The sequence below is a fragment of the Apostichopus japonicus genome, chromosome 7 (assembly GCF_037975245.1).
Source record: "Apostichopus japonicus isolate 1M-3 chromosome 7, ASM3797524v1, whole genome shotgun sequence".
Lineage (NCBI taxonomy): Eukaryota > Metazoa > Echinodermata > Holothuroidea > Aspidochirotida > Stichopodidae > Apostichopus > Apostichopus japonicus.
In genome coordinates, this window is record NC_092567.1 from 7,166,175 (window position 1) to 7,192,270 (window position 26,096).

Below are 26,096 nucleotides of genomic sequence, written 5' to 3' on the forward strand. Positions count from 1 at the left end.
GGGAACAAAACTATGGCAACTACTAATGTTATATATTATGATTGCTACACTTGGTACAGGGGAACAAAGCTATATAGCATCTACTAATGTAGCATATAAGGATTGCTACACTTGAAACAAGGGAACAAAACTATAGCAACTACTAATGTAGCATATTAGGATTGCTATAATTGGTTACATATAAAGAGTATGTCTTTCCTTTTCCTTCGTCAAGTATTCTTTCGTTTGTTGTATTGTTATTAATATACTCCTATATTTTCTATATTTCTCTTTTTATATTGCTTTTCTTTATGTTTGCTGCCATTTCTGTTAATTCGATTTGCACGAAAAGATGCGAGTGGCCTCTTCAGCTCTACTCCATTTTTGTTTTGTTTTGATATGTTTTCCAACCTTCCAACACACTGTTAAACTTACAGCGGGTAAAATAGAAAATGAAACCGAATTCTATCATGTTAGATATTGTTTGGATTTCTCCGGCAAAGGAAATGACCGTGCTAGGAGTATTTCTATTAAATATATATAAGCAATGTTTTGATTAATAGTTATTGCATCCTTCCGCCAGTTCAACCGCCAGCGCATCGTAGACATTATTGACCTCAAATGATGATAATATTATGTATGTTATGTATATCTATATATATGTATCGCGTGTTGTAGGACAATATCTTTTCCGGTTTGCGCTCTTCACTAAACTATATATATGTATATATATATATATATATATATATATATACATATATATATATATATATATATATATATATATATATATATATATATATATATATATATATATATATATGTGTGTGTGTGTGTGCTGTATTATGACATACACTCTCAAAAACAACTTCAACGATGAAGCTGTGTGCAGAAATCCATAGTGGTTATTATACACAACGGAGCCGTCTTTTACTTTATTTTATGAGAAGATTGGATCAGGCGAATTGTAGTGTACGTACAAAATGACTTAAGTTACTTTGACTTCATGTATAGGCCCAGTTATAATTAAATATCAGCTCAATCCAATTAGCGCAACGTTGTGTATAATATATGATTTGCCTACATGTATAGGTCATAGAATTAAGCTAATTATAGTAATACTTTATTTACCTCTCTAGTGTTAAAGACCAGTCTAGCAGGTTACAACTCATTTGGTTTTACTGCAGGGTAATAATATAGCGATAGAGTTGTTAACATTAACGCTTGTCCCTCACTACTCAGACACATTGGTATTTTTTCACACTACATCACTGCCGTAACTTGTAGGCCTATATCAATTATTAGGAATGTTTGGGGCAAAGAGTAGCTATTTGCGATCCAAATTTTTATTAGGTGTAATTTTGTTTATAGATATTTATTTAAAGTTACCTTTTGTTGGTGTTTGGAACTATATGTCAAGTAGGTTCCCTTGTGTCACTCTATGTTTGACCTTTTTCAAGGAGAACGGCAGGGAGGGGACTATCTTGTAATTTTACTGCTGAGAGGGAGCAAATAATGAAGATAGGACGTCGTATTTAAAGTGGTTATGGACACTTCAAAACTGTCTTGAAAATCAATAAATTATATAAAATATTAAATAGAACATAATCTGAGGAAGTAAAGCCCATTGTAATATGAAAGTCGAATACTACTAAATTCCACTTAGTACTGGTTCTTGTCAAAATCACTATGCACTTGTGTGCCTGAAATCTTAGTGCATAAGCTTTGTACAATCTCGTGTAGCATATAGCGTATGTATATGAAATAAGTACGTGATCTAACACTATAGCTACATACACGTACTTATACGTCCGTCAGTTTCACCCGAGTTCCGTGATTGCGCACTAAAGAAATCGTGCTGAATAAGGAAGTGTATCTCAAAGTAGCCTACCATAGTAACCTATAGGCTAGGGCTGTATGTATGCAATGTAACGTTTTTTACAAAAAAAGAAATAGAAAGGAGAAACTAGGGGCAAATATAATTATGTTTCACCTTGTGTTACAATCGTAAAAAAACTTTAACGGGAATTTGAAATTAAGGATGATAGTAAAATGGTTCTGCTGTAAATACCTCATATCAATTGTAAATATGCACAACAAATTGAGACGTTTCACGTTTGGTGGAGAACAATAATTATATTTATATTTAAATATATATATACATACACATATATCTTCCAGCGCCACCATAAGTTGGCGCGAAGCGCAAAAGAAAATTTTGGCCGAAAATGCCTCCCAGATCGCTGGAAATCGCACTTACCAGGCCTTGTAAGTTGCATCTTGGCATTTTCTATTTCGAAATTACTAGCGATATCATAAAAAAAAATACAAAAAATATGCTAAAAAAAACTATGCCACCAAAACTATCCCACCTAAAATATTGGGGGGAACATGTCCACCCCGTTCCCCCTATGATCGCCGCTAATGAATCTACTTATATCAAATACAAAACATAAAAGGGTATTGCTGTTGCGACAAATTCTTTCCGTGGTGTTCGCTTTGGGGAGATCTGCCTCATTGCACCATTTACATACTATTCCTCTAGTCCGGAGGATAAAGTTTATTGTCGAACACGACTGCTGTGAATTGTTTGCATCTATAGATTAAAACCACATCCTTATAGCATTTTGATTAGTGGAGATACACATTGTCATTATTTGGTGATGTTTTATGCTGACATGTGTCAACTTGAGCAAAATTAGTGATGTCCTTATGGCAATTGTCTTCTTTCTATAAAATGTACAAATCGTTTATCCCCAATATAAAAAAAACACTTCCTCCCTCCTCCCTCCTCCCTCCTCCCTCCTCCCTCCTCCCTCCTCCCTCCTCCCTCCTCCCTCCTCCCTCCTCCCTCCTCCCTCCTCCCTCCTCCCTCCTCCCTCCTCCCTCCTCCCTCCTCCCTCCTCCCTCCTCCCTCCTCCCTCCTCCCTCCTCCCTCCTCCCTCCTCCCTCCTCCCTCCTCCCTCCTCCCTCCTCCCTCCTCCCTCCTCCCTCCTCCCTCCTCCCTCCTCCCTCCTCCCTCCTCCCTCCTCCCTCCTCCCTCCTCCCTCCTCCCTCCTCCCTCCTCCCTCCTCCCTCCTCCCTCCTCCCTCCTCCCTCCTCCCTCCTCCCTCCTCCCTCCTCCCTCCTCCCTCCTCCCTCCTCCCTCCTCCCTCCTCCCTCCTCCCTCCTCCCTCCTCCCTCCTCCCTCCTCCCTCCTCCCTCCTCCCTCCTCCCTCCTCCCTCCTCCCTCCTCCCTTTGATTCGCATTAAGTAGAAACTTATTACCTAACTACTTATGCAGGTTATACCTAAGTACCAGCTATATAGTATTAATACTATTTACAACATTGTTAAATACCATAAGAACCACGTTTGGTTTTTCACCAACGTAGGTTGACGCCACTTTCTTTATTAAATAATTTCAATTTTTCTATCGGTATACAGATTCCATCGCTTATGCGAGAAGTGTTGATCACCCCAGTCTTATTGAAAGTATCTGGCAGAAATATCTAACTGGTAAGTGAACCACACATGTGGAAACGTTATCTTTATGCTATCGAACCACAGCGTAGTTCGGTTATGATATGTCTTATGCTGTGGTTTTTGCCCACATACACTAGATTCTGCTATGAAATACTTTCAATTAGCAACCTACTTTCTCCATAAATTTAATCAGTTATCTTTCCAGCAACGCAAAATGCGTTGGCTTTCTACGATAACCCATGTCGGAAAGGAAAGCTTAAAAAGACAAGCAACTGTCGTTTGCCAATAGAGAATATTCACAAAACACCAAATTAATAATAATATCTAATAATAATTAATATAAGCAGAAAAAGATTGTAATGGAACTAAAACTGCGTATGTTAACATTAACTTCCCCCCCCAAAAAAAAAAAGTTTTGAAAACTAACACATACTTTTATTATACAGAGACAGATAGATAAATGGTGGATGGATGGAAAGAATGGATGATTAGGAGGGGTGGATAGGATGAATAAGATGGATATGATGCATGGATAGGATGGATAGCATGAATATATAGGATGGATAGGATAAATAGGATGGATAGATAGGATGGAAGGATAGGATGGATGTATAGGTTGGGTGGATATGATTCATAGGATGGATAAGATGGAGGTATAGGATGGAAAGGATGGATGGATAGGATGAATGGATAGGATGGATGGATAGGATTGATGTATAGAATGGATGGGTGGATAGGGTGGATGGATTGGATGGATGTATTAGTAGGGTGGATGGATAGGATGGATGCATAGGATGGGTGGATATGATTGATAGGATGGTTAGGATAGAGGTATAGGATAGAAAGGATGGATGGCTAGGATCGATGGATAGGATTGATGTATAGGATGGATGGATAGGGTGGATGTATAGAATGGATGAATAGGATGGATGGAAAAGATGGATACGATGGATGGGATGGATGGATAGGTTGGATAGCATGGATTTATAGGATAGATAGGATGGATGGATGGATATGATGGATGCATAGAATGGGTAGATAATATGGAAATGGTGGATAGGATGGATGGATAGAATGGATTTATAGGATTTATAGCATGTATAGGATAGATAGGATGGATGGATTGATAGGTTGAATATATAGGATGGATAGGATGGATGGATAGGTTGGATGGATAGGATGGATGGATAGGATTAATGAATAGGATTCCTGGATAGGATGGAAGGATGAGTAGGATACATGGATAGGATGGATGTATTGGATGGATGGTTAGGTTGGATATATTGGATGAATGGATATGATGGTTGGATAGTATGAATAGGATGAATAGGATGGATGGATGGATAGGATGGATGGATAGAATGGATAGCATGGATTTATATCATGGATATGGTGGATAGGATGGATTGGATGTTTGGATTGGATTGATGTATAGGATGGATGGATTGGATGGATGGATGTATAGGATGGATTTAAAAAGTGAATGGATACTATGGATGGATGGTAATGAATGGAAATGATGGATAGGATGGATGGATGGATAAGATTGATGGATAGGATTGACGGATAGAATGGATGGATAGGATATGATGGATAGGATGGATGTATAGGATGGATAGGATGGATGGATAGGTTGGATAGCATTATTTATAGGATGGATAGGATGGAAGGATAGGATGGATGTATAGGATGGGTGGATATGATTGATAGGATGGATAAGATGGAGGTATAGGATGGAAAGGATGGATGGATAGGATGAATGGATAGGATGGATGGATGGCATTGATGTATAGGATGGATGGATAGGGTGGATGGATGGATGGATATGATGGATGGATTGGATGGATGTATGGATAGGGTGGATGAATAGGATGGGTGGATATGATTGATAGGATGGTTAGGATAGAGGTATAGGATAGAAAGGATGGATGGATAGGATCGATGGATAGGATTGATGTATAGGATGGATGAATAGGATGGTTAGATATGATTGATAGGATGGTTAGGATAGAGGTATAGGATGGAAAGGATGGATGGATAGGATCGATGGATAGGATTGATGTTTAGGATGGATGGATGGATAGGGTGGATGGATGGATGGATAGGATGGATGGAAAAGATGGATACGATGGATGGGATGGATGGATAGGTTGGATAGCATGGATTTATAGGATAGATAGGATGGATGGATGGATATGATGGATGCATAGAATGGGTAGATAATATGGAAATGGTGGATAGGATGGATGGATAGAATGGATTTATAGGATTTATAGCATGTATAGGATAGATAGGATGGATGGATTGATAGGTTGAATATATAGGATGGATAGGATGGATGGATAGGTTGGATGGATAGGATGGATGGATAGGATTAATGAATAGGATTCCTGGATAGGATGGAAGGATGAGTAGGATACATGGATAGGATGGATGAATAGGATGGTTAGATATGATTGATAGGATGGTTAGGATAGAGGTATAGGATGGAAAGGATGGATGGATAGGATCGATGGATAGGATTGATGTTTAGGATGGATGGATGGATAGGGTGGATGGATGGATGGATAGGATGGATGGATTGGATGGATATGTAGGATGGATAGGATGGATGGATAGGATGAATGGAAAAGATGGATACGATGGATGGGATGGATGGATAGGTTGGATAGCATGGATTTATAGGATAGATAGGATGGATTGGATGGATGGATAGGATGGATGGATAGGATGGATGGAAAAGATGGATACGATGGATGGGATGGATGGATAGGTTGGATAGCATGGATTTATAGGATAGATAGGATGGATTGGATGGATGGATATGATGGATGCATAGAATGGGTAGAAAATATGGAAAGGGTGGATAGGATGGATGGATATAATGGATTTATAGGATTTATAGCATGTATAGGATAGATAGGATGGTTGGATTGATAGGTTGAATGTATAGGATGGATAGGATAGATAGGATGGATGTATTGGATGGATGGTTAGGTTGGATATTTTGGATGAATGGATAGGATGGTTGGATAGTATGAATAGGATGGATGGATAGATGGATAGGTAGGATGGATATAATGGATGTATAGCGTGGATAGGATGAATAGGATGGTTAGGATGGATGGATAGAATGGATAGCATGGATTTATATCATGGATATGGTGGATAGGATGGATTCATAGAATGGATGGATGGATAGGATGGATTGGATGGATGTATAGGATGGATGGATTGGATGGATGGATAGGATGGATGTATAGGATGGATTTAAAAAGTGGATGGATACTATGGATGGATGGTATGAATGGAAATGATGGATAGGATGGATGGATGGATAGGATACAATGGATGGAATGGATGTATTGGATGGATGGATAGGGTGGGTGGATAAGGTGTATGGATAGGATGGATAGATAGGATGGATGTATACGATGGATGCGTAGGAAGGATAGGATAGATGTATAGGATGGATAGGATGGATGGATGGATGGATAGGATACAATGGATAGGATGGATGTATTGGATGGATGGATAGGGTGGGTGGATAAGGTGTATGGATAGGATTAAAGGACTGATGGATAGGATTGACGGATAGAATGGATGGATAGGATATGATGGATAGGATGGATGTATAGGATGGATGGATAGGGTGGATGGATAATATGGTAGGATTGGATGGAGGTATTGGATGAAAAGGATGGATAGGATGGATGGATAGGATGGATGGATAGGATGGATGCATAGGATTGATGGATAGGATGGATGGATGGATAGGATACGATGGATAGGATGGATGTATTGGATGGATGGATAGGGTGGGTGGATAAGGTGTATGGATAGGATGGATAGATAGGATGGATGTATAGGATGGATGGATAGGAAGGATAGGATAGATGTATAGGATGGTTGGGATGGATGGATTAGTTGGGTAGCATGGATTGACAGGATGGATGGGATGGATGGATTGGATGGATAAGATGGATGTATAAGATGGGTAGATAGGATGGATAGGATGGATGGATTGGATGGATGGATAGGATGGATGCATAGGATGGATAGGATGGATGGATTGGATGGATAGGATAGATGCATAGGATGGGTAGATATGATGGATAGGGTGGATAGGATGGATGATTAGAATGGATTTATAGGATTTATAGCATGTATAGGATAGATAGGATTGATTGATAGGTTGAATGTATGGTTAGGTTGGATATATTGGATTAATGGATAGGATGGTTGGATAGCATGGATTTCAAGTATGAATAGGATGAATAGGATGGATGAATGTATAGGTAGGATGGATATAATGGATGTATAGGATTGGTAGATAGGATGGATAGGATGAATAGGATGGTTAGGATGGATGGATAGAATGGATAGCGTGGATTTATATCATGGATATGATGGATAGGATGGATGCATAGAATGAATGGATGGATAGGATGGATTGGATGGATGGATTGTATTGATGTATAGGATAGATGGATTGGATGGATGGATAGGATGGATGTATAGGATGGATGGAAAGGGTGGATGGATAGTATGGATTGATTGGATGGATGTATAGGGTGGGTAGATATGTTGGATAGGATGGATGTATAGGATGGATGGTTTGCATGGATGGATAGGATGGATGTATAGGATGGATGGATGGATATTATGGATGGATTGGATGGATGGATTGGATTGATGTATAGGATGGATGGATTGTATGGATGGATAGGATGGATATATAGGATGGATGGATAGGGTGGATGGATAAGATGGTAAGATTGTATGTAGGTATTTAATGGAAAGGATGGATGGATAGGATGGATGCATAGGATTGATGGATAGGATGGATGGATGGATAGGATATGATGGATAGAATGGATGTATTGGATGGATGTATAGGGTGGGTGGATAAGGTGGATGGATAGGAAGGATAAGATGGATGTATAAGATGGGTAGATAGGATGGATAGGATGGATGGATACAATGGACTCTCCATCGAGTGCGGTTAGGTAGGCTATATGTATTTTATTACGCAGTGTCCAACTGTAGGCTGGTAAGAGGCTATAGGCTACATTTATCTAATTGCATCTGCCAAACCAAATAGCTGAATCAGTATGCCAGATTGTTACTACGAATATAATCGAGTTAAAGGAGCTGACGAGCATCAAGATCATAAGAGCACTGACAAAATACCATTCAAAAAACGCAACAGTTTTTAACATTTCGACACTGAAGAGGATGGGGGAGAGCAGTTTCTCCCACTGCTCCGCCTCCCACTGGCTACGTCCCTAATAAATACTGAACTTACTTGAAACTAGCGAACAGGGTCAACCCACCCAATATCAAAATTAGTACATAAATAAACCGAATTGAAGCTGACAAACGTTGTACGGTAGTTCTATTAGGCATTTCTTTTAGAGTATTCAAAATCATACGAAGTTTTGTATGGTGGAGTATAGGGATTGAGAGATACAATTTCTCAAAGCGGCAAGGAAACGTTGTAAATATGACTGATTAAAGGTTAATTTTGACCGAAATTTTTCAATTTTTAGGTCATCCACAATCACAGAAATATATGAATAGGCCTAGGTAAATAAGAGTGCGACAGTCGGAAATTCCGACTGTCGCACTCCAGTTTTCCAACTATCGTCAGTTTTACCAAGTTTGGGGGGTGAGACACCCCCTTATAGCGACGTTCCTGCTGATAACAGCTGTTCGGATTAAAAATGTACTCGTTATTGTGTGTACGAGAGCGCAAAAATACCAATAGCTACAAACACATAGAGCATGATTAAAAATCGTTCTACGAAATGTGGATGACAGTGAGATGTCGATACTATTTTCAATATCAAGTCTTTAATCTTTAAAATGAGAGATAAAGTGAACACACATGCAAAGTGTATAGGACATTCAGCGTGACTACATTTACACATACCATAATTGAGATGTACCTAGTAAGTGATTAAAATTACAACCAGAAAAGAACAGGTTCATTCAGATTGGTTGCATCCAATACGACTACGAAGCAAGAACTTTAGCAGTATTGTTAAAGGTTGGATGTATGGTTTAACTAATCTAATATTTGGAATACAGTATCGCAATTTCAAAACAATCTGTGCTAACCTTTTTTTATGCCTTTAAACCCAATTCCCTTTCGGTTCCGTCAATCTTAAAATTATGATAACAACTTACTGATATAGTCTCAATTCCTTTCATATGCCGGACAAATCAGCAATTCAAATTCGTATTATAACTGTACGTTATACGCAGTTATGTACAATGAAAGTTAGATTCATTCACATCATGTATACCAATTATAAAGTTTGCACCATCGATAACATGAGAGAGACAAACAGCCAAAAAAATGTAACATTAACCATTCAAAGTATAAATATTCTGGAAACCCATTTATATCCTTGGTAATCCAGTTAATGCCTTGACTGTGGAACATTACATAGATTTTCCCAGTCAAAATAATTTTTATTTTGAATGCAAAATTACAGACCTAAGATGGCTGCCAATGTTAATCCCGACATCAAACCAGATTTGAAGAAGGCAGTAAACGGTAAGTTTAAAAACCGAACAATTTGCATTTAGTAAGTAAATTGTCGTTTCTTGTATTAGGCTGTTTTATTTACAATCCACGTTACACCGTGGCGTTTTCTAATATAGTTGAGAAGCCATATTTACTTTTCTTTTATAAAAAGACGTAAAATTGGCGAATTTAATGCGGATATCAATATATATTGGCAACATAATACCATATGTAAATCTTTTGAAAGCGAAAGGGATTAACAGGTCATTACATTTTGATCGATAAGTTTAAAGTATTTATGTTCAAATCACTAACGCATCCGCTGTTACTACATTCATTCATATCTGAAGGAGTGTTCCATGTGCTAGTTAGGTGTCTGTTATCCTCTTTCGTTATTTTCAACAGGTTTTGGTAGTTTCAAAGTTGCACTTGCTACCGTTCTGACTGTTAAAATTGTTCTTGATCTTGCTACGTTCTTTGAATATCCGCCTGTCGTCACAGAAGAGTTGCGCAATGCTACAGCCAGTGCAGGCCTTCTCATGATTCGTTATATGGAAGAGAGAGGACAAATAGAGCCAACAAGTATCATGACACTTCTGTGTGCGCTGAAGAAAATGTGTCTTTTTGGGATTGAGATGTGTGTAAGAAAGCTGTATGAGGAACATACAGGGAGACTATGTTCCAGTGATGATCATTCTAAGGCTCAATTAGAAGGTACTGTAACTGAAAGCATATCTTTATACATGAATGTTCGTATGCACTCGCACAAGTCATAAGAATGCACATTACCTCCATTGATTTCCTGCGATTGGTAAATTTCGAAGGAGTTGCTACAATGTTAGTGGTGAATCGATTATTTACTAAAGACTCTTTCATTTATATAGCTGGAGGTAAATTGTTCCTTTAACAATAGTAGATGCACTAGTTTGTGTGTAATAATAACACAAGATGATTGGATGTATAGTATCTTAGTAATTCAAATTGGATATTCTCGATCCTAAGGTCAAAGCCGTCTACAATACATCTGAATGAGATATTTTAATAGAATTCTTAGGTAATGCTACATGTCCAAAAATCATTATTCTAATGCCCCATTTTCTCACAAAACGTATCCAATGGTTATTGTTTGATTTTATGTAAAACAAGTACTTTGTAGCTAATATTCCATGAATGGATTGAAACTGAAAGTGTTCTCCTTTTGAATCTCTGACAGAAGCGAATGGTAAACAGAACATATTCCAGTTAAATTCGTATACTTGTATAAGCTGTTTCAGGACATTGGTATTCTCTTTTAATAAGTAGTTATATGTTACATTGTTCAGACTATGGTGTGTAGTAAAGTTAGTGAGGCCAATAATGTTTCAAGTCGATGCGCTTAACATTTATTTTCTACTCATGGGTATAACTGTAGTAATTTGATAATAAATAGTATATGACAATAATATTTGATAAGTGATATCACAAATATTACTACTGGAGTTGATTAATGAGCTTAGGAACTTGACTGGAGCCGACTTACAACCGGCAAATTCATACAGGGGCGTAGCGAGGAATTTGCAAAGGGAGGGGCGAAGTCTGTAGGCAAACCATCTAAGCGTAGCGCCACCATGTATTGGCGCGAAGATGCTTCCCAGATCGCTGGAAATGGCACTTTCCAGGCCTTGTAAGTTGCATCTAAGCATTTTATATTTTGAAATTAATAGCGATATCATGAAAAAATACAAAATATATGCTCAGGAGAGGGAGCGGTACCCCTTTGCCCCCCCCCACCCCCTTGGCTACGCGCCTGAAGTCATGTAGCAATCTTAAGCCTATACGCACAGTGCTCAACTATCCATGATTTCCCGAGTAATGACAGTTCCCTCCGTCGAGTTTTAATAGTTAGTACAGTGTGCGGCGGGCGTTAGATGACACTTCCACACCGAACAATGGATTTTAGAAAATTATTATCCTAGATTGTTTGAAGATATGCTCACTTGTAATACAAAAGAAAACGTTTCTCTCTACGGTAAATACACATCTTCATAAACTCTTTCAAAGAAAAATAAACCCAGTGGTTCAATGAGATTCAGCCAATGCTATACATATGAAAGAAGATGTTCTACCTTAATGATATATATGTTGAGGATTTAACATATGCATGGATGTGCTAGTTAAATCCATCCTGTGTGCTCAAGGATTAAAGAAATTCTTCATTGACCCGGATTTAGCGACAATCTCTGCTTTTCTAGACAGATTTGAAGAAAAGTTTATACCCCGTGTCTCTAAAAAGAGGACAGTGTTTTCTGAATTCACACTTGATAAGCCTATGTTTTCATTGGTAACTGTAAGGGGAAATGTCGTCATTAAGTTAAAATCGGAAATTAAAATGACTATCCTTAGAATTTTACACTAAATTTTTTTACCAAGTGGGTAAGCAATGCTAATTAAGTGATTGATAGTGAAATAACACGTTCACCATAACATGAGAGCATGCACGACATGGAAGTATTACCACCTGATGATGACTTTCTTTCACTAATAAATGAACGCAAGCGTTACATTGGCAGTTCCACGCTCTATAGAGTGAGTGGATGGATTTTCTGTTAAAACTCAACGCTATTGGTAGAGATATTTAACATTAACTCAATGCTTAGACATATTTGATTACATTATAATAGCTGACACCCTCTACTTTGACTTCGCCTCCGCTATCATGAGCATTTGAATATTGGTGAGTGCAACATAGTTAATGAAAAATTCAGTTAAGTATCCATTGCTATCAGTGTTTTAAAAATATGTAGCTTTTATAATAAAAATTGGTAACCCATTACATGATTTGACGTTACGTCACCAATAAAAAGTAGTTACAAAGTACGCTAGACATACTTGGTGACTGATATTTGACCTTACGTAAACTGAATTTCACAATTTTGAGTTTTATACTGCACTCACGTCTCACTTAAACCCACTCGATGATAAGTTTGTTTCAGAAGTAAGGTCACAATGTGTGACCTTTCAAGTGCTAAAAACTCTTTAATTGTTTTTTTTAATCTCAGGAAGGAAAAACGATCTCATCAAGTATGCACAAACAGCCTATCGAAAGCACTACGAAACAGCTAAGCCATTTCCTTCCATGAGCAAGTGTAAGGTTAACACTATATTTGTTCAGGGAGGTATTTACTGCTTGGATCAGGAGGGTGATTTCATGCAAAAGCCCGATGTGCTAGAATCTTACAACGATATTCTGAGCAGCTCCAAAACTAAGTCAAAGAGAACGTTAATTGAGGCTGACCCTGGGTTCGGGAAATCAACACTTGCATCACAGTTTGTCTATGACTGGTGTACTAACAACCCTGAATCTCCTCTCAAAGATGTAGAAATACTTATATTTCTCCAGTTAAGGCAGCTGACAGGTGTACAGTCTATATACACTGCCATAAAGAATTCCATAGTGCCCATAGATGCACGCATGAATGAGTCTTGTATTGAGGAAATCCTCAGATTATACGAAAAGTCTGTTGTCATTTTATTTGACAGTTATGACGAGTATTCTGACAAGAATGAAACCAAAACACATATCTCCGCCATCATTGAGATGAAAATGTTTCTAGATGCTCTTGTCATCATACTTACCAGGACATTGAACCTCCCGCCTAACTTACACCCCGAAACAAAACGAATCAGATTAACAGGGTTTGGGGTGGCTGAACGTCGAAACTATGTCCTGAAGGCGGTGGGTGGTGATGACCAGTTGGCAGATCGGATCGAAGAGCAGCTTCAGAGAAACCCCTTCTTAAGAGATCTCTGTCAGGTCCCTCTCTTCTCCACTATGGTCGCTCACATAGCACACGAATGGCCAGAAATCGAGATATTTAGCACAGTAACAAGGTTTTTCACTTATGTGATCGCATGCGTTCATAACCATATGAAAAGCAAGAAAGGTGCTAATACTGAGGTGCCTGCTTTTGAAACGGAACTAGCTAAACTGTACCGTATTGCTTTCGACGGCCTCACACGGAAGAACCAGCAGCTGGCATGGGAGAACACCTATTTAGTTTCGGAACTTGGACAAGAGTTCTATGATAACTATATAAAGCTCGGGATGTTTGCACAGGAAGTGGTTTTTGACATTTCCCAGTGTCGATATAAGACGGAAGCACGAATATGGCACAAAATCATCTGTGAGTTTTATGCCTCTCATCATCTGGTGTGGATGCTTAGTGAAGGTAAGTCTTCAGTACAGATAATATTGATGCATAACCACAGTTTGTCATCTCTGATGTGTAAGATAATGAGTAAACCTAAGAGATGGAAGTATTCTTCGTATGTCCTTGTATGTGCATAGATAAACAGCTTACGCTCCTCGTACCCCCAACCCACAGTGTATGTTATGTATATATGTAAATTAACATTTATGCAACACGCTTTTCAATGTAAGTAAATAAAGTCCTCATTTGTCACTGACCCAGTTCAACATAACAAAGATTCGGGTTTGAATCTTTATATATGTATGCTTGTTGTATTGAAGACAAGAGCGCCTAAAGGTAGAGATACCCTCAGGAAGATCAAAGCAATGTCGGAAAAAGCTGACTACACTGGATTTACAAGCAAATTGTACACATCTGGATAATCTAGGATGGACACAAATTCGTATGTTGCTGTGAATGTATAACCATATTGGATACTTTGACTTTTGTATTTATTAAATTACACGTTATTCAGCCTATGAACTAGATTATTGCTATTTGTGCTCGTCAGTTCAATAAAGTTATCCCCACATATTGTTAAAATGCTTTTCCTGTGGTTAAATTTGATTGCTTCTCAAAAATGCTTAGGCAAAGATAGAAAATATGGAAGTAAATATATAAACCAGATCCTCATCACATTTTGTATCACAAAGATATGAATTATACAGAGTTGGTAATATTTTGCATTTGGCAACAGTACAATGAATGGTATCATCAAGACAACGCTGCTAAAAATATCTTTGTTTTTATTCATCATTTTTCAATCATTTATCAAAATAGCCATGTGGTATTTTCCTTACAAAATCGTATATGATTCCATGTTCCTTTTAGTGTTCGATTATTTGTTTAATCAACCTAATCCAAAATGTATAAAAATGAAGCTTTTGATAATATCTCATCTCACAAAGATTTCATAGATGACCTGGTCGACTACCACTATAATAAAACACAAAATGTTAGAACGTAAACAAACGCTGTGACTATCTTCATCCTAGGCAACTTTAGTTTGCAAGTATAGAGACAAGAACACGAACTAATAAATTACATTTAAAGGAATCTGTAATTTGGTTGACATTATAAGAGTGAAATATGTGACAAACCAGTCAAAACCTAATATCAGAAAAACCAAAATATTATTTCCATGACCTCATAAAATTAAACCATCCTCTGCAAATTCTCTCTTTTCTCTGTAATTGTTTTTCAAAGAAAGTTGACAATTTCGAGGGTAATATGCTAAGAACTATTTGTCAAAACCTTTACCAATTCTAGCAGAGTAGAACTATAGAGCAGCAACACTGATGACCCTAACTCACCTAAGGTCAATAGTATAATGCATATGCCCAATTATTTGCATAATAATTTGCATAGTAATCTGTTACTGAAAAAGGAACTTAAGGTCGTACTCCATAGTAATAAACAAATAAACAAGTATTTTTGTATCAGCATGAATGTTGTACACTAGGATATCAATCTGAATGCCAAATACTCAGTGTACTGTTGTAAACATGATAATTTAAATCTTAACCAGGAATGCAAAAACATTGAGGTTTAGATTACATGCAACGAGCTGCTTCTTCAAATATACGATGATTCCATTCTTAACATATATATATATTTTACAAGTTTCCACAGTTTGCTCTCTGTTTCACTGACATGAAAGGACCAACTAAAACAACTAACTAGAACTAGAACATAGTAATACATCCACTCATACATTTCTGTATTCATTGACAATAGTATGAGCACTTGACCAAAACAATAGGAGGTCTGTTAGAGTATGTTACAAATTTGCCTGGTTGAGAGAAATACATCCAGTTCTAAGTTTTCACTGTTATATGTACAAAATAAGCTATGACTTTTTTCTGTGTTGTTTAATGTGCCCCTTCACAGACTGAATTGATCAAGCGTTGTGACAATGTGAGCAAGCATCTAGCAGAGATGCATATTTGACTCATTCTTCCCTTTGGCTGCAAATAACTTCATATAACATTTGGCCCCAATTGACCCTACCTTTAATTAATGAAGTCCTCACAGGGCAAGTAGCATAAGCAATGGGACACTGTGGTAAGCCAGTCAGACTGACCTACATTAAATTGAATAATAATGATGATGATAGCACTCACTACATTGCATATGACTTCACTGTGGTAAGCCATCCTGTTCTGTGCGCAGACCTACGCCCAATAAAAGCCCCATTGACTTACACACTATATCACAAAAGTAATGTAGTCTCTAATCCTAAACGCTACCCATCACTGGATAGCTGACAAGTTTGCCACTATCAATTTTCCGTACTAAGACCATGCAGAATTTTTGCTAAGAGAGCCGGAACTTTTAGTCACTTGTAAACAATCCTCTTTACTCAGTCGTAAACAATTTTCGTATGCTGCTCCTGGGAGGGCTAACTGGTCTAAAATTGCCTCAATTGACCCAATGTTTGCACCACATGTGCTTCCATTCATGCTTTTTAACATCCAAGCCAAAAAAAAGCACATCCTAATTGATAACATAGCAAAAAAGTTGTTCTCCTACTCGTAATTGGCACTTTTCCTAAAGTAGAACACTTGGGGCAGCTTGATATAGACGCTAATAGGAGTATGCAACCTTCACTGCCATACTGACCTGTCAGTACTTACATTGCAGAAGCAAAGCATGCCAAAAAGGCAAGTTTCAGGGTTCTATTTACTGTCACACTGGCCTCTAAGTACTTAAAACAATGCAGCAACAAAGCAGCCGTAGGGTTACAATTCACTGTCATACTGGCCTGTCAGTACTTACAAAGCAGTAACAAAGCATGCAATTAAGGCAAGTTTCAGGGTTCTATTTACTGTCACACTGGCCTCTAAGTACTTAAAACAATGCAGCAACAAAGCAGCCGTAGGGTTACAATTCACTGTCATACTGGCCTGTCAGTACTTACAAAGCAGTAACAAAGCATGCAATTAAGGCAGGTTTCAGGGTTAATATGCAAAATCACTGGGCATGTGCTTAGACCTAAAATGAAACACTGAAGCATGTAATGTAGTTAGGTATAGGGTTGTAAACCTAATTCACAAAATATAACATTAATTGTTGACATATTTGTCTGAGTTTCTTTCAGGCACAGTGAATCTTTCTTTGAACCTCAGATAGACCATTAATACTATATGCCATTATGTCTCCATTTTGTCTACTGCCTAGCACAAATTTGAATCAATCCCTGTTTCATGTTTTAATTACAGTGATAATAATGATGTCATAACACCATCAAACAAAACATCATTAACATACACCATGTGAATGATAGTTTTACAAATAACTACATATATACAATGGTTGCTAATTAAATTAACGATTGGATGCTACAAATAAGGCCATGGTACAGTAACACTATTATAATGTATCACCACCTCGATATGATGCCTGCAGTAAACTATACACACTGAAACCCATATAATATGTCTGCTTGGATTTGCAGGAGCGTCTTCAGCAGCGTCATCAATCAAAGTGAAAGAAACATTGAACAGCATCAACCCGCTTGACCTCCAGTATGTCTATCGCTTTGCATGTGGACTCAACAAGTCAGCAGCAGACATCATCATCAAACACCTGCAAGAAACCAAAGAGGGATGTCAGTTTGCAATTCTTTGTATGCTTGAACAAGAAGAACAATCAGACCAATTCAGGCAGTCAGTTAAGGACTTGGTTTCAAGGGATATTGACATTTCCTGGTATGATTCCAAATTATTACAGAGTTCTACCATACAAGTCCTTGAAGTTGCTTCAGCTAATCAGGTAATTATCAATTTGTGTATTGATACTACACCAGAATAAGTTCTTAAGTTGAAAAAGTTCACCCGTCTTGGTTTAATTTATTTAATATTTGTGACTCATATTTACCATACACATTGTTTAGATTTATATTACAACAGTTTATTGCAATTAACAGTTCAACTCTTTTTGTTTTTAATCATTTGGGTTTTGATTTTTCTTCTCATTGTGGATAGACAACAACGTTACTAACTTATTAAATTTCCTTTCAGAAAAGTTTGGACATTCTGAATAAGTTTCTTTCATCTCAGTCCTTTAGTCGGAAATATAAGAAATATAGCACATCAAAAAAAAAGGCCCCGACAGCACGCATGCACAAAACACCTATTATTTTGTGTGGAAAAATGACCATTGTCTCATTGTCTAAATGTAGCAGCAATGATTTGATAAAACAAATGTGATATTATAAATCTTAAAAAAAAGGTAAATGGTTCTTGGCTAACCTTGGAAGACACGAAAGCAGGTTATTTAAATTATCCTTTGTAATAATACTGATGTGCTTGTTATGGAATGCTGTTGTGGGTTGACTTCTTCTCAGCTTTAAATGAAAAGGAATGAACTATATAAGTACACATGTGAAGCAAACAAATTGCATTGGGGTGGTAAAGAATATGTTAGTGCCCAGGCCTGGTCCATGAAAGAAAATTGTGGAAAAGCAAGATAATAACCAATGAAATAATTATCTTGTCACAATGTTGGGATCACTTTCGGAAGTTGACAGCATGTAGTTCATAAATGTATTATATTCCTTTCAAATAAGAACACACATGAATATGCACATCACTTTATGATCAGGGCTGTAACTATACATCCCATTGTATTCTTGTTTGGGTCTGGTGGTCTAATATGCATAAATATGCATAAATACACTAAAATATAATTACTTAATACAGCTCTATTGCCTTGATCAAAGGTATTCAGCAAAACCCATTACCACTTCAAAAACTGAAAGTTGAGAATTGAGTTGTAAAGACACTCACCCACAAAAGTAGTAATGTCATCAGTGATGTTGGATGTTTGAATTTTCTTTTTCAATTCCTTGAAAGACATATACAGGAAAACCGTTGCAATGCAATGTTGAAAACTGTACCAGCTGGAGGTCAAAGAGAGAATACAAAATAAATCAACCTTTCTTTCACTAGATTTATCAAGGTGAAAATTCAAGAGGTCTGTGATAACTTTTGGACCACAGTAAGGAAGAGTGCTTTACTCAAAGTATCTATTGTGGCATGTACTTGAGTCTATAGTGTTCAGTTAGAACCATTGAAATAGTTTTTTTTTACAACATTATGGGATAACTAAAATGATATTTTGAGTTTTTGGTTTTAATCTGAGGGAAACAAATACCTAAACAGAAGACATATTTGTTGGTAACCCAAACTACTTTCATACAAACCAACAAGTTGTCTTCTAGTCTTACCATTCTGGGAGTGCCAGAAGTTCTAGAAGACTTTATGCATTTGAGTCTCAGGCGGCAATTTTTATTTCAGTTTGGCAAATGTTAAAATGTATCAGAGGGTGTTTGGGCAAATATTGTGTCATGACAAGCTCATTACAAACATACCAATTACTGGATTAATCAGCAAGAATCCGATCATTTTAATGTCCTTACTAGGGATTAATTCTGTCAGATGTATTTTGAGTGGATGAGTTAAGACTTGATACAAAATTAATTTAGTGAGAGTGAATGAAGGTAAAAGAGTATTCCTTGATCTGAGATGCTATCCAAAAAACCTACCAGAGGTTGTTGAAACATTACTATCACTGTTATATACTAACCATTAATGTGATTACCATCACATGGAAGAAATATCAGATGATGAACCATTCATTGTCCTTGTCAACACAGTATGAACACTTCCATCAAAAACTGGTAACTACAGGTGGAATAGGTGATACCTTAGTAGCTCGCTTCAAAATTACCCTAATGAAGAGAAAAGAAAGTGATGTGAATGAGATTTAAGTCCTAATTATAGGAGACATTGAGAATGTCAGTCAGAAATAGATATGTGAATGTCTCTGGCTAACTACCCTGTATACATGGACAAACACAGAGAAAAAAATTCAGAGGAAGGAAAGTACACTTCAGTTTCCAATAACCAGGTATTAAGTGTAAAAATTAGCCAGTTAAGCATGAAACTTGAACCGGATTGTCCGTTGTTTAGTGGAAGTGGCATATAAAGGTGTGGTGCAGTGATATTAATGAGCTCCCAATGGAGAGTCCAACCTCACACAAACCCAACCATGCATGGTTTGGGCTTGACTGAGAAATTTGTGAGATTTTGCACCTCTCTTTCGTAATGAGGACAGAATGTCTTTTGAATTTCCACTCATTAGGAGATAATTGTATCTAATTTAGTGTGTCAGCTTTGGTGGATGTGTTATTTTTCTTCCTTTAATGGCACCAAGCCTCTGGAGATTGCATTGGCTACATTGACCTAGTTAAACCACTCTCGGGGGGGGGGGGGGTCTATTTCTAGATTTTAGATCACCAAAGGTTTATAAAGTACCCTGTTCAGCTGGTCAATAGCCATACAAAATGGACAGTTCTTTCTACAAATTTGACAGATGAAGACACTTGTAACCTCAAAATTTTGAGTTAAAAAGTTTTGAGATGAAAAAGTCAAACTTTTTGACTTTTGAGGTGAAAATCTTGAGATCAAAATTCCAAATATTGAGAAAGCAAATTCAAAATTTTGAAATTTGGGGACACTTATTTTTTGTTTTAAGCCACCGTACTAGGTCGGTGAAGTTAGATCAGTTTTGAGACCAATTAGATTTCTTAAAACCAACTGCAGTGACTGGCTCAGCAATGTTAAAAATTAAACAAGCATAAGTGACAATTCTTTATTCACAGCTGTACATACTCAGATTAGTAGGAAGTATTTCCAATTGTGTTCTCTGTTTATAGGGCTGGACTTACAAGGGTACTGCAAAGCTCTCCAAATCTTCAGTACTTTCACATAGTTTCTGGAATCTGCTAGCAATTTTGAGCACATGAGGACATGTCAGTAATAGAAATACTTTATCTGATTTTACACTGTGGAATATATATAAATATCTGAGCCCTAGCCGGGTGCTTCAGAATAGCTCTGTAACATCTCTTCTACTTCCTGTCTTCTTCTACTAAGTTTAAAACATGTAAATACATGTTAGAGAGAAAAATGTAATTTCTATATAGTATAAATCTAGGCCCTGATGGGAGTCCCTGGGGACTTTAGCTGAGGCATTTTTACTTTTCAGATATTTAATGTTCTTTGATAGTGATTTTGCAGCCCAAGTGAAGCCAATGGGGGGGGGGGGGGAGGGGGAAAGTTATAACCACCCTTATGGATGCCAGTGCATACATGTTTTAATGCCATCTAAATGTGTTTATTTTAAACAGTATTTAGCTCTCAAATATGCAAGGAAGAAATGTTATCATGACATGATATTGATAAAGAGTGGCAGGGGAATTTAAATTCCTTAACCATGCCTGCTAGCCATATGTTTGGTGAATAAAGTCACAACAACCAGATTAACCTAATTCTTACCATTCCTATGTAACTCATGTGCATCAAGAAGTGTAGGATACTGAAAGAAGCTTGATAGATGCATACAGACCTAATCTGTTTGACCCCAAAATATGGAGAATAACATTTTTCAGGGCCAAAAACCGGGAGAATAAGGGGAAAATAGGGAGGTTGGTCATTTTCAACTGAAATTATATAAATACTCCTAAATAAATAGTCTACAGTACCGCTCATGTATAACTGGACATGTGTACGCGCACAGGATCGTATAAACAAGTACAATCGCGTATAAAATCGTTGACAAACAAATTGCCGCGTAGACACCTCGTATAATCCCTGTACGAGTTTATACGCAGGTTATGCTATTGTGCTCAATGAATAGGGGTTAAAGTCGCCGAAAGAATTAGTGAGATGTTTGAAACAGCCGTTTCTTAAATCGTAGTTTAAGACGTGATATTCACCTAGCATCGAAGAGGACGCAGGTAAATTGTTTGCCGGCATAGAACTTAACTGTTTTTTTTTTGTTGTACACAAGTAGCCTACATGCGAACTGCACACATTTGGTACGCCGCATTTACAAACAAGTGAAAACTTGTGTTTATTAAACTTGTGCAGGCGCGCATCCAGGGGGGGGCGTTGGGGGCGCGCGCCCCCCGGATAAGAAAGAGAGGAAGGAAAAAAAGAGAGAAGAAAAAAGGAAAAAAAGAGGGGGAAAAAGAGAGAAAAAGGAGAAAAGGAGGGAACAGAAGAAAAACGCCAAAGACACCGGGAAGAGAAAGAGGAACAGTGACATAATTACAGCGCTGATCCATATTATATACACAGAGTAGCCAGTGACGGATCAATGATTTCGGAACGGGCATGCGCCTCGGCCTACCCCTTACACCGACAACTCCAATTTTGACGTTTCCATTTTTCCTCTCTCACTAATGTATATATACTCTATATGGTATATCATAACCCACGTGTGTGTATGGATGCCTTAAACAGTTGTACAATTGTGCTATGAAAAAAACTGTGGCTGGTCACGAACTCGGCCGAGTCGTTGGGAACATGGCGCATTTCGGTATTAGACCAGGATCTATATGCGAACTGCACTATTCATGTGTTCTTCGATGCAACATTGCCATCCACAGATAAAATGTAATACACTCCAACCTGATTGCTAATTGTTACCCCAAATCTAGTACCGTAACTCATACAATTAATCTAAAAATAAATTTTGCATGAGATTTGAGAATTGAGCACATTTCCTGTGAATATCATGTAGTTGACCCAAAGGCGTATCATTGCCGGGGCGGGGGCTGACGCACCCATCACTTCTTGAGATTGTTCCCATCTGCATGAAAACGTGCGACTCACAACCCTATGCCCACCCCTCTAATCGCTTCCCGATGACATGCTATACAATACGAGAATTATTACTGTTGACATTGTTAGGCGTGACTTCTCCTAAAGACGTTTGACATGACGAGATGAAAGTATGTTGGTATTTCAACATTAATCAGAAAATTTCTAAATTATACACTTGGATAAAAGTCGGGGGAGGGGTGGGAGGGGGCAATGTTCTATTCAGCTGAGAAGAAGGCCACTGCTACGAGTGTACACCCCTACCGGCCCGCTCCAATCCCCCCCTTACGACTTTACAAAAACATTGTTCATAGGCAAAACTGCATGGTGTATGGAGCCAATTTTAGACCTAATTGGTGGTCTAATTATGCCTCGGGGTGCACCAGTTAACATCAATTTTCAAAAAGAATTCAGGGACGGGGCTACTGAGATTTGCCTTCAACAAGCCAACGACCACACCTCCGCCATTTTTAAATTCTATGGCCTTTTCATAATAGTGCAGGACCTACCTGAGTCAGTTGGGATTTGCTACCCCCCCCCCTTTGAAATCCTATATTAAAATGGGGGTTGAAAAGGGGTCCCATTCTCCTAGTCCTGCAAACCGATTTCAAGTAGTAGATAACCTATGCATCTGCCATTAAAATGTGGTACATGGCTACATGAAGGTAACATGCTACAGTATACTATTTACCTCTTTGCAAATACAAATACTAGTCATTGTTCTTAGTACATTTTGTTAGTTCTACACAATGAAACAATTTGAATCAAAAAAACATTTGATGTTATTTATAGAACTAGTTAGGCAAGATGTCCTTACGTACATATGGCCTGTAGATTTGATCACAAGTATGCAACACAACCCATTACAATTTCACAAACTGACTGTTGAGAAATTATTATGTAAAGACTCACCAAAATCTCCGCCACAAAGGAAGTTATGTCATCAGTGATGTGTTCCCACTTGCTTTTTTCTTTCATTTTCTTGGAGGAAATGTACCAAAGAAATGTTGAAAATGGTATCACCTGGAGGTTAAAGAAAAATATAAAATAACTCAACTTTCCATTCACTAGATTTATCAAGATGAAAATTGGTCGGGTCTGTGATCATTTTTGTAACAGACATCAACGTCTTCCCTTGTTTCTTATTAATAAGTATATATGAATATTTTATATAGCTGTAATATCAGGGCAGCATATATATTGTTTTATATTTCTGTTTTTATTTTTGGGTATGTTGGACTGACATACAGATAGCTAACAGCACAGGACTAATATCATTATTAAAAGCACCTTTGCCTTTATCTTAAAGCTGCTCTTTAGGAATATGTTTTGCATCTGAGGTAATAAATACAGACAGTTATTTACAACACTTGAAGTGGTATCTGATCGACTCCATGTTACGGTCTATGAGTTGTGAACCCCCCCCCCCCCCCAATAAAAGACATATTTGGAAAATTGCTGGAATATTTCTAACAAATTTGTGGGCTATCTTCCATAGTACTGCAACAGAAAATATATGTAGAAAGCACATGTGCTGGAGTTTCCTGGAAATATCTCTTAAACGGCCAGTATTATAACTGAAGTGCAAATAATGTACATCTTAAACAGAACACATTAAGAGAATCCTTCAACACTGTTGACCAATGGCTAAGAATGGAATTCTGAATTACTTTGGTTTTTACTCTGAGGACATGCATATGGTCCAGAAGCTACATGCATGTCTTGTATTACTGACTGACAACAACATATCCACACATTACAGTAAACCCACTAAAGACTTCCATTTGTAATCCCTTAGTATATAGCTCATTGACAAATGACATAAAACCTAAATTATCTTCTGATTTAAATTTGACATCAATTTTCCTAGGTATTATATGTACTGAGAGGGGAAGGGTTGGAAAGGTTAGGATGGAAACAGAGATTTTTATGGTTCCTGTTAGTCATTCTACATGGTTCTAACTTAGTGTGGGTATGGTTCTAACTTAGTGTGTGTATGGGTCTCATTTTGTGTGCAGTGACTCTATTTAATTGTTAGGGCACATGCACTTATGAATTAAATTTATTGGTTATGAGCCTGCCATACATTTTACTGCCTAATTAGGCTGACAATACAGAGGAGTCTGGCTGCACTATTAAGACCGAGTACTACGCTTACCTGCCACCCAGCACTACAGTATGACAAACTGATAAATTAGAAGGGATCAAGTCATCTGAATATTTTGTTCCTTCATTTATGATGAATACACAAAACAAAGAAATGGACCTGGATATTAAACACATACACCTCTTTGTGTAGTTTTACACATTGGTATACAATACAATGTATGGCATGCATTGTCTAACATATGGTGTATGTACTGTATGTTGAGGCCTTTATCTTCCCCTCTGGCCCTTAGGGAATTTGCTGGTCAAGCAAGATTCAAAACAATTGCTGTTCCTCCAGGATTTAGGCAGTAACAAAGTCACTTTCTACCCAGAATCAAATCTAATTATAACTACAACCCAGCTTACCAGTCCTGCTATACACTAATTATACACTAATCATTACCATCAGCATATTGTAAACCATTCTGTGCAAGATACACATCATGTGACCCCAAAGATCGTCTCAAGAAAGATTAATCCACATTTACCTAATGAGGAGATAAAGACAAAGACAATAAGAATCATATCTGAACTAGATGTTTTAATGCAAACGATAAAATCCCTTGTTTTTGAGTTTGCCTTTTTTAATATTTACTCAACAGTTATTCCATTGCTCACAGATACACAAGCTTATGCTAAAATGACTCAATAATTGCAAGTTCATTCATTTTATTGCAAGGAGCTCTTATTTTAAAGTTTAATAATTTTTGGAAATTTATCCATAAAGAAAACAAAAGGCAAAACTTGGTAACATGTTTGCAATCCTATGGTTTAGACTAATTTGGTCAGCACACTTTCTAATTGGTACTTTTAACGTTGTTTGGTGCAGCAGGCCAATAAAGTTGTTCCCAAATTTCTAACTCTATTACTTTGAAGTCAAGCAAAGTTAGGCAATATTACTGGTCTAGATTGCTTTTTTTTCAAACTATCTGCATACCAGTGTGAAGCAAAGGCTGCTCTATTACATAAATGTTAGTGTTTTTGCTTTCACAACTTTCCCAGTAACTTAATTTCTAACTTTGCCAATATGCAGCAACATGATGCACCCCCCCCCACCCAAACACACTC

General features: G+C 37.5%; 2 protein-coding genes across 5 annotated transcripts in view; one reads left to right on the plus strand and one right to left on the minus strand.

Annotated features, from left to right (window-relative positions):
- LOC139970082 (uncharacterized) overlaps positions 1-26,096 on the minus strand; it is an 892,672-nt gene that overhangs the window by 862,212 nt on the left and 4,364 nt on the right. Inside the window, exons 4-9 of one of the 2 annotated variants that reach the window (XR_011793943.1) lie at positions 25,432-25,516; positions 23,793-23,903; positions 19,798-19,942; positions 18,999-19,111; positions 18,462-18,556; positions 17,659-17,796 (exon numbers count right to left, since the gene is read on the minus strand). The gene's annotated coding sequence lies outside the window, so the exon portion shown is untranslated. Of the gene's footprint in view, positions 17,797-18,461; positions 18,557-18,998; positions 19,112-19,797; positions 19,943-23,792; positions 24,302-25,431; positions 25,517-26,096 lie in introns of those variants that run through there. The other variant, XR_011793942.1, reaches the window with a different exon arrangement.
- The window catches only part of LOC139970035 (NLR family CARD domain-containing protein 4-like), a 545,770-nt gene that overhangs the window by 354,691 nt on the left and 164,983 nt on the right, over positions 1-26,096 (plus strand). The window contains exon 6 of one of the 3 annotated variants that reach the window (XM_071975611.1): positions 17,666-17,982. The exons of the other annotated variants lie outside the window; for them this stretch is intronic. Within the exon in view, the coding sequence (XP_071831712.1) occupies positions 17,666-17,982 (317 nt within the window). The remainder of the gene's footprint in view (positions 1-17,665; positions 17,983-26,096) is intronic. 3 annotated transcript variants of the gene reach the window in all.